This window comes from Bombina bombina, chromosome 5, assembly GCF_027579735.1.
Source record: "Bombina bombina isolate aBomBom1 chromosome 5, aBomBom1.pri, whole genome shotgun sequence".
Taxonomy (NCBI): domain Eukaryota; kingdom Metazoa; phylum Chordata; class Amphibia; order Anura; family Bombinatoridae; genus Bombina; species Bombina bombina.
Window position 1 is genome coordinate 539,608,875 of NC_069503.1, and position 15,826 is coordinate 539,624,700.

At 33.5% G+C, this 15,826-nt stretch overlaps 1 protein-coding gene across 1 annotated transcript in view; it reads right to left on the minus strand.

The window, feature by feature from the left end:
* Positions 1 to 7,046: 7,046 nt before the first annotated feature.
* The window catches only part of SLC9A3 (solute carrier family 9 member A3), a 79,614-nt gene continuing 70,834 nt past the window's right edge, over positions 7,047 to 15,826 (minus strand). Inside the window, exons 14-16 of the mRNA XM_053715787.1 lie at positions 9,333 to 9,393; positions 8,059 to 8,172; positions 7,047 to 7,294 (exon numbers count right to left, since the gene is read on the minus strand). Of these exons, the coding sequence (XP_053571762.1) occupies positions 7,047 to 7,294; positions 8,059 to 8,172; positions 9,333 to 9,393 (423 nt within the window). The remainder of the gene's footprint in view (positions 7,295 to 8,058; positions 8,173 to 9,332; positions 9,394 to 15,826) is intronic.

The window sequence follows — 15,826 nt, forward strand, 5'->3', positions numbered from 1 at the left end:
AGGTAAACACAGAGGTAAAAAGTATATTAATATAACTGTGTTGGTTGTGCAAAACTGGGGAATGGGTAATAAAGGGATTATCTATCTTTTAAAACAATAAAAATTATATTGTAGACTGTCCCTTCTAAACAAAACAATGTGTAATTTCTTAACTCTTAGTTGACAGCAAACTGAGTTCATGCTTAGTGGAAACAGTCAGTGCCCACAGTGTTGTCCCCATCCAAAGATATGTGGCACTACCACTCTCACCATGCTTTTAATGTGATTCTCTGACACAATCTGTACACACAGGTCTTCTCTAAATGCAGACACTAAAAATACTAAGCTACTGCAATGCCCTTCCCCATCCTGTCTATCTCTCTCTTCTATTTTCAAAGCCAGCTCCGGTAGTCCTTTCATCCCCAGCACTTGGAGGCTGGAAGATGCTCTGCACTAAAACCTCCCCCTCAACTTGGGCAGGAGCTCCTCTCTCTCTGATTTGCAGGCATTTTAGGACTTGCAGTTCCAGCCCTGCAGCCTAGATTGGGCCCAGACACACCAGGCTAAATTTCTAGAAAATACAAAAGATAGAATATAATACACAGTACAAGGTGAAAATTAACACTTAAAACTAAACCAAGAACTGATACTCTCCTTTTAGAAAAGACTGCAGCCTTCTTACAGTCTCTCCTCTATGACTGTCTTGATCAAATGGCAATAGAAAAGTAGATGGCGCTGGTCTGTGGAGTAATATTTCTCTAAATGATGAAGAGAAAAAAGGGCTTGAGGTATATATAAAAACCGGTGAATATAAGTGCAGTATACTCACTCCATATAATGTAGGAGTTCAGCTGCGATGTGATGTATTTCTAGGCAATGGAAGTCCCCAGAGCAAATATGAGGTATTCAGGATATATCCTGAGCTGGTAGATAGGTCTGTAACTGAATAAAGTCTCAAATTGACCAAGAGTTGTCCAGTGCATACAGAAAAAACAAAGTAGTAACTTACTCCATAAAAAGGAGAATCCGGCTTGTCACAGCAGAGAAGAATACCAAACGTCTTCCAACTATGTTAAAAAGATATATTTATTGGCTCAACGCGTTTCAACTTATAACAAGTCTTTTTCAAGAGCAGAATAAAAGCATTAGTAAAAGCAGATGATTGGGTATAGTTGCTGTGTTCACAAGCCGGTTTATATACAGAGGTGATGCTATCCAATTTCCTGTATGAAACAGGAAGTTGGATTTACAATATATACTAAATTTCTAGAGCAGCGGTCAGAAGGGGGGCCCTGAGGAGGCCCCAAACCAGCCCGGGCCCCTCTAGCCCAGTGGGCCCCTGAATGGAGTAACCCCTTTCACCCCCTGATTGCAGCACTGATCCTATCAGTCAATAGATGTATCTCATATTTTTCAAAGCAAAATATTAGGAATTAAAAGCAATGAGCATATATTTGCATCTATAGAATGATAAAGGACGTTATTCAATAATGCATTACAATTAACAAAAGAATATGCTCATAAAAATACATTATAGAATATCTCTTCCTTTTTTGGGTAATTTTAAATTTAAACAATAATTTAATTAAATTATGAGTCTGTTTTTTATAACATAGTGAAGGTTAGATATATGAATAATATTTTGAAGTTTTAAATTATAAGAAAGGATTTATTTTACAGGTAATTTTGTAATTATTTTAACTAGGTAGCTATTAAATAGTTATTAACTATTTAATAGCTATTGTACCTGGTTAAAATAAATACAAAGTTGCCTGTAAAATAAATATTAATCCTAAAATAGCTACAATATAATTATTATTTATATTGTAGCTATATTAGGGTTTATTTTACAGGTAAGTATTTAGCTTTAAATAGGAATAATTTATTTAATAAGATTTATTTCGTTAGATAAAAATTATATTTAACTTAGGGGGGTGTTAGGGTTAGGGTTAGACTTAGCTTTAGGGGTTAATACATTTATTAGAGTAGCGGTGAGATCCGGTTGGCAGATTAGGGGTTAATACTTGAAGTTAGGTGTCGGTGATGTTAGGAAGGGCAGATTAGGGGTTAATAATATTTATTATAGGGTTATTGAGGCGGGAGTGAGGTGGATTAGGGGTTAATAACTTTATTATAGTAGCGGTGAGGTCCGGTCGGCAGATTAGGGGTTAATAAGTGTATGTAGGTGGCGGCAACATTGGCGGCGGCAGATTAGGGGTTAATAAATATAATATAGGGGTCGGCGGTGTTAGGGGCAGCAGATTAGGGGTACATAGGGATAACGTAGGTTGAGGTGGTGTACGGAGCAGCAGATTAGGGGTTAATAGTATAATGCAGGGGTCAGCGATAGCAGGGGCGGCTGATTAGGGGTTAATAAGTGTAAGGCTAAGGGTGTTTAGACTCGGGGTACATGTTAGGGTGTTAGGTGCAGACTTAGGAAGTGTTTTCCCATAGGAAACAACGGGGCTGTGTTAGGAGCTGAACGCTGCTTTTTTGCAGGTGTTAGGTTTTTTTTCAGCTCAAACGGCCCCATTGTTTCCTATGGGGATATCATGCACAAGCACGTTTTTTAAGCTGGCCGCGTCCGTAAGCACCGCTGGTATTGAGAGTTGCAGTGGCGGTAAATATGCTATACGCTCCCTTTTTGGAGCCGAATGCAGCCCTTCTGTGAACTCTAAATACCAGCGGTATTTAAAAGTGCGGGAGAAAAAAAGCATGCGTAGCTAACGTACCCCTTTGGCCGCAGAACTCTAGATCTAGCGGTAAGTGTGCCCACTTTGTTTTTGAAGATCTAAGAGAATGAAAAATACTAGCTACACCAATGATTTCAGGAATTAGAAAATATTTATTAAAAGAGTAGAAGATCCATAAATAGATTTTACAGCATATTTATTAATTACATTTTCAGCATTTTGCATTGCTGATTTCTCAGTAGCATAAATATTCCCCAAAATAGACATCTAGTGAAAGATTATTTTTTTTTACAGTCAACAAACTATATAGCCTATTAATCAAAAAATCCATATTGCACCAAAATATTTGCTTTGGTATCTTAATAATTACAAAATAAAGTGAAAATCCAGGACATTTAAATAATTGTGCTATTTGACTCATACAGTATAGTTAGCTCATGATTATTGGTATAAGTTGACAGTGTATCTAAATAATTAGTTATCTAAAATACAGATTTTGTTTATTATTTATTAACAATTGGATTATATATTTTTTGCCATAAAAAGTGTAGTATTTAGAGAGAGCACAAACTGATGCAAAGTATATATATATATATATATATATATATATATATATATATGTGTGTGTGTGTGTGTCTATATATATATATATATATATATATATATTATATGTAAATATATATATGTATTTATATGTAAATATATATATTTATTTATATGTAAATATATATATTTATTTATATGTAAATATATATATTTATTTATATGTAAATATAACTTAAAAATAATTATTGTATTACTTAAAGGTTGGATCATATTCCAGTTTCAAACTGATGAAAAGTTTTCACTTAATGCCAAATTATTTACTGTATTAAAAAAAAGTGTTTAACTTTTAGGGGGTTTTTTTCTACACAGAGCAAACAAAATGGCAAATTTCCAACTTTTTATATAGTTTTAAAATTATAATTTTTCATTTACCAGTAGCAGTGTGTATTCCCAACGTTTAGCATCTACCAGGAATATGTTTATGGATGTTAAAGTGCATTTCATCTAAAAAAAAAAGGAATCTTTTGATTCCTGAATTTTAAGCAAGTCAGTTTTGAATATAATGGTATTTTACCCCAAACAACTTATTGAAAGGTTAAAATGTTCAAGTAAATATATACATCTAGTGATAAAACCTATACAAGCAGTATTCTTATCATTCCACAGTTTCAGATATTGCATTCATTATGCCCTATCATATACTAACATTCATTGTCAATCATTAAAAAAAATGTAAGAAAAAGAGCAATGACAACAGTTAATATATTTTCTATATACATACATTCATTGAATAGCATCTGTACTAAACAGAGATGATTAGCTAAGGACAAATATAATACAGAGGACAAAGTTTAACAAAACAATTGGATTAAAAATAAATAATCATCTATCAGAAATTAGTTATAATGCCAGTGAATATCTTTCATGAACAAGAAACAAAAATTGTGTACTGGATTTAGAAATAATGTCTTCATGGTTTTAAACATTTACGAAGAATGTATGGTGTTCCTTCTCAGTTTGTCTAAATTTCAGACAGTTCAATGGATATGTTAGACATATTATTTCTTATGAAATGTGGCTCCATATATGTTTTTATAAAACTGATCCACCAAACTAAAGGAAATACTGGTTTTACTGGTTAAAAGTAGAGTACTCATCTTAAAAACAAAAAAAAACTAAATTATATAAAAAAATAAAATATTGAAATTTGAAGTATTTGATGATTTTAATGGACATTGTCCAACTTTAATATATAAAATCATAAAAAATCTCTAGATTATTTTTTATAACCTGTGACCATTTTAAACCTAAAGACTATATGTAATCTTAATCAAGCTGCATTAAATTAAAAAAAACAGTAGATATATAATATAACCCGTCTACCATAACACAAATTCAAGTGATAAAGGTAATAAACCTTCATTGTTAACACTAGGTATAAAACACAATTTTGTGATTTTGAAATGTATCTTTGTTTGTTTTTTTAACAGAAATTTACTTAGTTTTAATATATTTAACTAAAGCTACACTTAAAATTTAAAACCCAAAGTATTGTGGAAGAAAATATGAAAATACTCTTTAAAAAACACCTCAGCACTGTAAGTCATTACCACATTTTTTCAAGCTCATTAGAATTGTTTTGAACAACGTATTTGTTGAAGTAAAACTCGCTATTGAGAGCTAAAGAATCATACAATGACACATGGTGTCTTCTTATTATACAAATATCAAAGGAAAACAAAGGAAGTCAACATTATCTTCTTAAATGAAATATAAAGGGTTTTATGCAAACCCATTATTTTCTTCTGAAAACTTGGTAGGACAGATTTTAATTTATGATCACAGGAGACCCATAAGGAAGAGTTGTATTAAAGTATTGGTTAATGTTTTTGTAGTCTAACAAAATTCCAAAATGTCTATCATTGGTCTTTTTTTTTTTTCAAAATAACTCATCCTACTTTAAAGAAAATAAATAAAAAAAATAGGAATTTTTGTTTGAATAGTTTGGGTATACAGTATATGTGAAAGAAAGAAAGAAAGAAAGAAAGAAATAGATAAAAACATAAAGAAAAAGGAGAAAATAATTAAATATGAAAAATGCACTTCAACAATGTTTTGAAAGTGCTGCTAAAGTGTATGTGAGCTATGCTGCCGAGGATATTTCCCATTGTGTTTTAAACCATTAGATCTATCAGGAAAAAGTGATATTCTTATTGCTAAAGTCACATTTTTTTTTAAGATTGTCTTTTCGTTTTCAACTTTACGATCCCAAGCTTTCATAAAAAGATTTGGATTTAAAGTGGAGTTTCCTCCTGCTCTAGAGAATGAGGAGGAACATGACACGAAGGCTGAAGTGATCTTAGTTTCTCCAGTTTGGTATGATATTGAAAAGATTTAGGTTGATGGAAGGAACGACGGCTCTGTAGACGCCGTACTGCAGCAGATCTTAGTGGTGTACGTGTGCTAAGAAGAGGTTTCTGCTCTTGTTGGTATTTGTGATTAGAATCTTCAGAGTCTTGTTTAGTCATATAACTAGCTTGTTGTGTGAACATCTTAACATTAATAGGTTCAGACCAATATCCAGAGTTGACAGTGGAAATTTCATTAATATCTGACATGGTCTCCCATTGGTTTAACTGTTGTGTTTGATCACTTGTCATGTATTCCAATATGGTTGACAAGTTATTCCTTTCCCTAGTGTCTAAAGATGAATAGTTTGGAATCCATGGTCGTTGAAGACAATGTGGAACAACCTTTAAAGGCCTTTCTAAAGCACTAAGGATATTATGGCTTGTTTCATTTTTAATCCAAGCAGATGCATTTTCTGTATATCTTTCTGATGCCTCAGAGTTACCAGTAATATTGTCACCTGTATAATAAAATATATATGAGAAAAATAAATATTTTAAATATTTCACAAATGCAGTCTTTATTATAAATCTGACTGAGTATCAATTTGCTTTTTGTGTTTGCAGTGTCTCTAAATCTTTATATTTTTAATTATTTTAAGAATTTAAAATAACATATTCTTTTTTAATAGTATTTTACATTATTTTTACTGGAAAATATGGAATATCTATAAAGAAAAAAAATATATTTTTGTATATGCTTCTTCAGAAACACAAAGCAAATTGTTACTTAAATCTTGTATCCATATATATAGTATATAGATAAATGAAAATCTATAGAGTAAAAAAAGCCAGGGAAAAAAGGTGATGTTAAAATTTGGAAAGAAAATTGAATATTAGTAGCAAGTACATTTAAAATAATGTGTTTATTTTTTACTAATAAAAACACAAATGTAATAACGTGATATTAACATGTTAATACACAGAAAAAGTATTAACAAGTCGTGAACGACAGGCTGTACTGCAAATTTCATATATACATATTTAATATGTATATATGAAACACATAAATGTATTATTTTAACCATTTGTATTTGCATGAGTGTACCTATGTACAGTATATGTAATATGTGGAAGCTTTTAGATTCAAATATCAGTGATAAGGGTAACAAAAAATATGTTCTACATTTAAAGCATAAAATAGTAGAGTCCAGGTGTCATACATGCAATGTATATATATATATATATATATATATATCTCCATCCATGAAGATATACACACTAATAATATCTAATATTGTAATAATATTAAACAAATATATTTTCTGGGATGTGATAAATTTTCCCAGTAAACTCTTTTTCCTTTCTAGCTATAAAGCAAAAGTTTAAAAAAAAAGGAATTTAGATTCATCGGAGAAATGAAGAGAGTATAAAGAAGGAAAGAAGTTTTTAAGATGTTCTCAAAATATTTCATGTCAAATTACATATGTGTTGATTCTGGAAGAAAAGATCTGGGTTGCTCTTCTGAACCATCTGCTATCAAAAAGGAATCAATTGATCTACTGCTGATGCGTAACGGTGTTAATCTTCTGAAGTTGTTTGGAGAATAAGGTATCTGTACTCGTGCCCTTTGGGAAGGAACTACTGTATCTTCATTGGACAACCATGGTGCAAACCTCAGGCAGTTGTTTTGTTCATCCTCAGTTGTAAATACTGGGTTATCAATTCCTGAAAAAGTTTGGGAGTTAAAAATGTATTTAATGAACTAATGTTTTCAATACTTATAGTGGCAAATGTTCTCAATAAAAAAATAAACAACCCTTTGCCAACCAAGTATACTATAACAAAAGAATTCTGTTATAGCATAAACATAAGAAATAATATGAAAAAGAAACTGAAAAGGAAGATATAGGAGTTTGTTCTATTATCATGTTTGGAACAATTATATATATACACACACATATATATATATATATATAATAGTATATATATATATATATATAGGATATATATATATATATATATATATATATATATCACATGAAGATTATGTACATATGGAAAGTAAAGTGCACATGTAAAAACACATATAAAAATACAGGGACCTATGTTAAGGCCTGAAGCAAATAAAGGATGTGCTTTATATAATTATATATATATATATATATATATATATATATATATATATATATATCACATCTACACAAATGTGAAAACAAAAAATGTAATGGGAGTAGGGAATCAAGGAGGAGATGCACATTATTACTGACATCAGGGGTGCTCATAGCAAATGTATAGTAGTTTTGTTCCATATTGGTTCTTAAATAAATTTAAGATGTTATCAAGAACACATTTTTATATAATACGTTTTCAGTCTGTTTGTGCTGTCCTTGTAGTCAACATAGGAAATGTCCATTATCCTATTAAAACATTTAGGAGCAAGGGGTAATAGTACTATTTATAAGTACTGCATCATATATTTGTTAAATTACCGAAGGTTGTGTCTACGTGTCCTTTGTTGTCTGTAATAGAGGCCAAAAATGTAATAGCTCCATCCATTTGATTTTCATATTCCAAAGTCTCATCTGGATCAGAAAAATCTAATTCTGTAAAATAAAATATATAAACAGTTTAAACCATTCCTGTATATGGTGCACATTTCTAAAAGGCAGTGGTTGCAGAGACTGATATGTTACTATCACTGAGTTAGTTACAGAACCTCAGCATGGAAGATGACTTTAGAAGTGCCAATAAGTTCTAAGTTAGGGCCTCATTGCACAATAATTCAAAGTTAGTTATAAATGTATTTTTAAACTTTGTAAGCTCCTGTGTGTGCTTGCAAATATCACAACTAAAGGTGTAGAGTTAAAGTTTTGAATTTATATTGAGAGGGCTGAAACCAGGAATTTCTCTGCTTTTTCGTCTTTGACGGTCAACTTAAACTCTGACATTAATTTATGTTTTGCCATTTATTTTGGTATTTGATATTTCTATATTGATATTTAGAAATATATATGTACAATGCTTTGCATTTTAGTACTATAATATGATGTACCCATAAAGCTTAAACCAAGTTTTAGTATCATTTTTAATTTGACAATATGTCTGAGATTTTAATGGTCATCCGTACCAATGTGGTTGAAAGGAATATGAAGCGTATTGAAATACGTTTGCAAGCTCACTTTAATAGATGGCAAATTGTAAAACTGAACACTCTGATGAAGAATTATTAAGAATCCAACTACACTTCTATTTAAAGGAACAGTCTACTCTAGAATTTGTATTGTTTAAAAAGATAGATAATCCCTTTATTACCCATTCCCCATTTTTTGCATAACCAACATGGTTATATTAATACACTTGTTTCCTCTGTGATTACCTTGATTCTAAGCCTCTGCGAACAGCCCCCTTATTTCAGTTATTTTGACAGACTTGCATTTTAGTCAATCAGTGCTGACTCCTAGGTAACTCCACAAGAATAAGCACGTTATCTATATGGCACACATGAACTAGCTGTAAAAAAAACTGTCACAATGCACTGAGATAAGAGGGGGGCCTTTAAGGGCTTAGAGATTATCACATGATCCTACCTAGAATTAGCTTTCAACAAAGAGAACAAAGCAAAGTTGATGATAAAAGTAAATTGTAAAGTTGTTATAAATTGCATGCTTTATCTGAATCATGAAAGTTTAATTTTAACGAGACTGTCCCTTTTATATCTCACTCATTTGCAACATATTATAAGATCACAATAATAATAATTTACCATGCATTGAATTTTCATGTGGGATGTTGCCATTTGGTAGCATAGTCATGCTGCTGTTTCTCTGCAAAAAAAAAAAATATATATATATATATAGTTTTTTTTAGAACAAATGGAAATTATAGAATTTCTATATTTCGAAACAATATATCTACATTATGGTCAATAAAATTCAGTATAAGAGAAATGAAAATATAATCTTTCATTTTGTTGACATAGTCCTCATACTCCATACTTTCCAGACATTTACTACATTATATGTTGTTAACTAACTAGTTTTGTACATAAAACCATATGGCTAGATTGCGAGTCTTGCGTTAGCCTTAAAAAGCAGCGTTGAGAGGTCCCAACGCTGCTTTTTAACGCCCGCTGGTATTACGAGTCTTGAAATGACAGGCTCACCGCTCACTTTTTTGGTCAGACTCGAAAATACCGCAAACCCACTTACGTCAATTGCGTATCCTATACTTTCAATGGGACTTGCATAATGTCGGTATTACGAGTCTTCCAAAAAGTGATCGGTACAGCCTCTCCTGTCAAGCCTGGTACCGCATTTAAAAGTCAGTAGTTAAGAGTTTTATGGGCTAACGCCGTAGAATTAAACTCTTAACTAAAGTGCTAAAAAGTACACTAACACCCATAAACTACCTATTAACCCCTAAACCGAGGCCCCCCCCCCACATCGCAAACAATAATAAAACATTTTTAACCCCTAATCTGCTGAAACGGACATCGCCGCCACTATAATAAATATATTAACCCCTAAACCGCCGCACTCCCGCATCGCAAACACTAGTTAAATATTATTAACCCCTAATCTGCCATCCCTAACATCGCCGACACCTACCTACATTTATTAACCCCTAATCTGCCACCCCCAACGTCGCTAACACCCCCCTAACTTAAATATATATTTTAAATAAATCTAAATAAAATAACTATCATTAACTGAACTTCAATCCTATTGGGTGATTGGAACAGCCAATAGAATGCCAATAGAATGCCTAGGGTAGGGCTTTTTATTATTTTGGGGGGCTTTTTTATTTTATTAGGGGGATTAGATTAGGTGTAATTAGTTTAAAAAACTTGTTTTATTTTATTATTTTTTGTAATTTAGTGGGGGGGGGGGGGGTCCGTACTTTAGATAATTGTATTTAATTATAGTTAATTTAGTTAATTAATTTAATTATAGTGTAGTGTTAGATGTAATTGTAACTTAGGTTAGCTTTTATTTTACAGGTAAATTTGTATTTAATTTAACTAGGTAGCTATTAAATAGTTAATAACTATTTAATAACTATTGTACCTAGTAAAAAAAAATACAAAGTTGCCTGTAAAATAAAAATAATCCCTAAGATAGCTACAATGTAACTATTAGTTATATTGTAGCTAGCTTATGGTTTATTCTATAGGTAAGTATTTTGTTTTAAATAGGAATAATTTAGTTAATTGTAGTAATTTTATTTAGATTTATTTAAATAATATTTAAGTTAAGGGGGTGTTAGGGTTAGACTTAGGTTTAGGGGTTAATAAATTTAATATAGTGGCGGCGACGTTGGGTGAGGCAGATTAGGGGTTAATAAGTGTAATGTAGGTGTCGGCGATGTTGGGGGGCAGCAGATTAGGGGTTAATACATATAATGTAGGTGGCGGCGGTGTCCGGAGCGGAAGATTAGGGGTTAATAATTATAATGTAGGTGTCTGCGATGTCAGGGGTGGCAGATTAGGGGTTAATAAGTGTAAGATTAGGGGTGTTTAGACTTGGGGTTCATGTTATGGTGTTAGGTGTAGACATAAATGCATTTTCCCCATAGGAATCAATGGGGCTGCGTTAGTAGCTGAACGCTGCTTTTTTGCAGGTGTTAGGTTTTTTTTTCAGCCGATTGATTCCTACGGGGAAATCGTGCACAAGCACGTTTTGCCAGCTCACTGCTACCGTAAGCAGTGCTGGTATTGAGGTGAGATTTTGCTCTCCGCTCACTTTTCTGCGGCTAACGCCGGGTTTGTAAAAACCCGTAATACCAGCGTTGTTTGTAGGTGAGCGGTGAGGGAAAACTGCTAGTTAGCACCGCACACCATTACCGACAAAACTCGTAATCTAGCCGATAGAATTTAAAGAGGGTGTTCTTTCTTTTTCACATGACTGTATGTTATAATCAACTACTATAGCCTCTGCAAATATTATTTTTTTTCTTTTCTATCTGCTAATTTTTATGTGTAATAAAAATAAAAATATGAGCTCTTTATGAGGCCTAATAATCATACAATGTTCACGTCCTTACTAATAAGTTATTTCAGGTCATGTCTTTTATTGCTTCTTTTGCCATTCCATTCCTCTTTATCAAATGCAAATTTGTTTGAACATGGATTATGCTTTACAGGAACATAAAACCCACATTTTTTATTTTATGATTCAGACAGGTTATGTTATTTTATAAAACATTTCAATTTACTACTATAGCCTAATTTGTTTTTTTCTCTTGGTATCCTTTGTTGAAAGGGATACCTAGGTAGACTCAGGAGCTGCTGGTGGGTGCTGCACTTATATTTCTGATGTCATTAGCTCAACCTGTAGATTCAGCTAGCTCCTAGTTGTTCATTGTTGCTTCTTCAACAAAGGATACCAAAAGAATGAAGCAAATAATAACAAATAATAAAAGTAAATTGGAAAGTTGATTAAAATTGTATTTTCTATCCAAATCATGAAATAAAAATGTTGAGTTTCATGTCCCTTTAAAGTTTAATTTAGATTATGTTCAGTTAAGGTATGAGAATTAGATTATTCTATTTTGTCTATAAATGAGTGCCTAAATATCGGCTAGGTTACGAGTTTTGCGGTATGAGTGAAAAAGCAGCGTTAAGGCTCTTCTTCACTACCGCTGGTATTACGAGTCTTGCAGGTTTAGGTGTACCGCACACTTTTTTGGCCGTAACGCAACGTAATTACCGCAGCTTTCTAAAAGTCCTTTTTCAATGGGACTTCCATAGCGCCGGTATTACGAGTCTGCCTGGGAGGCCAAAAAGTGAGCGGTATCCACTCTATACCGCCAAGATCGATACCATAAACTAAAAGTCAGTAGTTATGAGTTTTACGATACAACACCGTAACATAAAACTCATCACTAAAGTGCTAAAAAGTACACTAACACCCATAAACTACCTATTAACCCCTAAACCAATAAAACCAGTAAATGAGCAGCTGTTCCATTCAGCCAATAGAATGCAAGCTCAATCCTATTGGCTGATTGTCTCAGCCAATAGGATTGAAGCTCAATCCTATTGGCTGATTGCATCAGCCAATAGAATTTTTTCACCTTTAATTCTGATTGGCTGATAACATTTTATCAGTCAATCGGAATTCAAGGGACACCATCTTGGATGACGTCACTTAAAGGAACCTTCATTCTGCAAGAAGACTTCGATTGAAGAGGATGATCCGCACCAGATGTCTTGAAGATGGAGCTGCTCCGCGCTGGATGGATGAAGATAGAAGCTGCGGGCTTGGATGAAGACTTCGGCCGCTTGGATGAAGACTTCTGCCGGCTTTGATGAGGACTTCTGCTGCTTCGTTGAGGATGGATGTTGGGTCTTCAAAAACTGTAAGTGGATCTTCGGGGGTTAGTGTTAGGCTTTTTTAAGAGTTTATTGGGTGGTATTTTTAGATTAGGGGTTTGGGCACTTGAAGAAGAGCTAAATGCACTTTTAAGGGCAATGCCCATCGAAATGCCCTTTTCAGGGCAATGGGGAGCTTAGTTTTTTTAGTTAGGATTTTATTTGGGGTTTGGTTGTGTGGGTGGTGGGTTTTACTGTTGGGGGGTTGTCTGTAAAAGAGCTGATTTCTTTGGGGCAATGCCCCGCAAATGGCCCTTTTAAGGGCTATTGGTAGTTTAGGCTATGGTTTTTTTATTTTGATAGGGCTATTAGATTAGGTGTAATTAGTTTAAATATCTGATAATTTCTTTTTTATTTTGTGTAATTTAGTGTTTTTTTTGTAATTTAGGTAATTTAATTTAATTTAGGTAATTGATTTAATAGTAGTGTAAGGTTAGGTGTTAGTGTAACTCAGTTTAGGTTTTATTTTACAGGTAAATTTGTATTTCTTTTAGTTAGGTAGTTAGTAAATAGTTAATAACTATTTAGTAACTATTGTACCTAGTTAAAATAAATACAAACTTGCATGTAAAATAAAAATAAACCCTAAGCTAGATACAATGTAACTATTAGTTATATTGTAGCTAGCTTAGGGTTTATTTTACAGGTAAGTATTTAGTTTTAAGTAGGAATTATTTAGGTAATGATAGTAAGTTTTATTTAGATTTATTTTAATGATATTTAAGTTAGGGGGTGTTAGGGTTAGGGTTAGACTTAGGTTTAGGGGTTAATAAATTTAGTATAGTGGCGGCGACGTTGGGGGCAGCAGATTAGGGGTTAATAAATGTAGGTAGGTGGCGGCGATATTAGAGGCGGCAGATTAGGGGTTAATATTTAACTAGTGTTTGCAATGCTGGATTGCGGCGGTTTATGGGGTTAATATGTTTATTATAGTGGGGCGGCAGATTAGGGGTTAATAAGTGTAGGTAGGTTGCGGTGACATTGGGGGCGGGAGATTAGGGGTTAATAAATATAATGTAGGTGTCGGCGATGTTGGGGCAGCAGATTAGGGGTTAATAAGTATAATGTAGGTGTCGGCGATGTCGGGGGCGGCAGATTAGGGGTTAATAAATATAATGTAGGTGTCGGCGATGTCGGGGGCGGCAGATTAGTGGTTAATAAATGTAAGATTAGGGGTGTTTAGACTCGGGGTTCATGTTAGGGTGTTAGGTGTAAACATAAATTTTGTTTCCCCATAGGAATCAATGGGGCTGCGTTACGGAGCTTTACGCTGCTTATTTGCAGGTGTTAGACTTTTTTTCAGCCAGCTCTCCCCATTGATGTCTATGGGGAAATCGTGCACGAGCACGTAAAACCAGCTTGTATTGGAGTGCGGTATGGAGCTCAATTTTGCTCTACGCTCACTTCTTGCCTGATAACGCAGGGTTTTTGTAAACCTGTAATACCAGCGCTGTAGGGAAGTGAGCGGTGACAATAACGTGCAAGTTAGCACCGCACCCCTCATAACCCGCTCTTATTGAAAAAGCCCAACATTCTGGGTGAACGCGTTGAAGTTAAGCTGTTATCCTGCAAATTTGTTCCTTTTTATTGCTAGGTACCTAGTATCCCGCGCGTGTTGCATGCTAAGAGCGGGTTATTCTGCTGCAAATATACTCTGACTGAGTTTGCCGTCCTCACTGAGGTCATAAGAACCGACCAGCACTTTTATACAGAAGCTGCTGTACTGGAGGAGGAAGAGGGGTGAGTGAGTCTACTCCAAACTGTCTCCAGAAGGCGAGTGCTCATTTTTATTCTTGTTCAATCCACTAATCTGCGAAGCAGTTTCTATGTGGCATACTTACAGTATGAACTTTTAAAAGAGGTCCCTTATATGACGAAAAGACTTGCATCTATCTTGTATCAGGAAAATTTGACACACAGTTTACATTGCTGAATTCTCTACAGTGTGTTGTCCGGTGGTTAATCTGCAGAGCAGTATCTATACGTGCTTTAACTGCTTGAAATACATGTTTTAATTGCATGAACTTTGAAGAAGTAACTTATGTATATGACTATCAGGGCAATATTGACGCTCTATTTGCCCTGTTAAGATTTGTTTCATTGCTGAAACACTCTATAACGCTGGAAAATTATACAGCAAATTTGATTGGATACAATACAGGCATTACGTCTAAGGACAATGTTTTAATCAAAGGATCCCATTGGGACCCAATTTTATTGCAATACCATTTTTTATATATTTTTTTGCATTAATTTTTGTTCCTTTTAAGGTGGTACAACATAAACATTTTTCCACATTTTTTCATTGTATTATTTATATTTTTATTATATTTTTGGTGTTTAAAATATTTTTTTTATTGCAAGGGAGACGTCCCTTTTAATTATTCCAAATAAATATGAATCATCTATAATTAATGTTTTTATTGCGTTACAAAAATTCTCCTGCATTACCCCTGGCTCTGTTTCACACTATGTGCGTGCTTGGTATGAGGTATGTCCCGGATATATATTGGCTGGCTGTTACGGACCCTATTATGCAATCCGATTAAGGCGATATAGCCTGGTTAATCTGTTGTAATAACACCCCTGACTAATAAATGTGTAATCTCTTGGTTTACAGTTTTGCTAACCATTATTAGGCTGTATGATATCGGTACTTTCCCACACTGTTCCGTACACTTTCATTGTACTCGAGTCCAGTTCGTTAGTACTGTGTACATAAAGCTACATATAGACATTTTGACACATTCACATTATGTTGATGCACTGTATAACACTGTTTGGTCACTTTGTATTGATTTTTTTACACTGGAATATTATAAACTGCTGTTGGGGGCTGGTATATATAATATTGCCATAGAATAACATTTTTCAGTTTGCGAAAT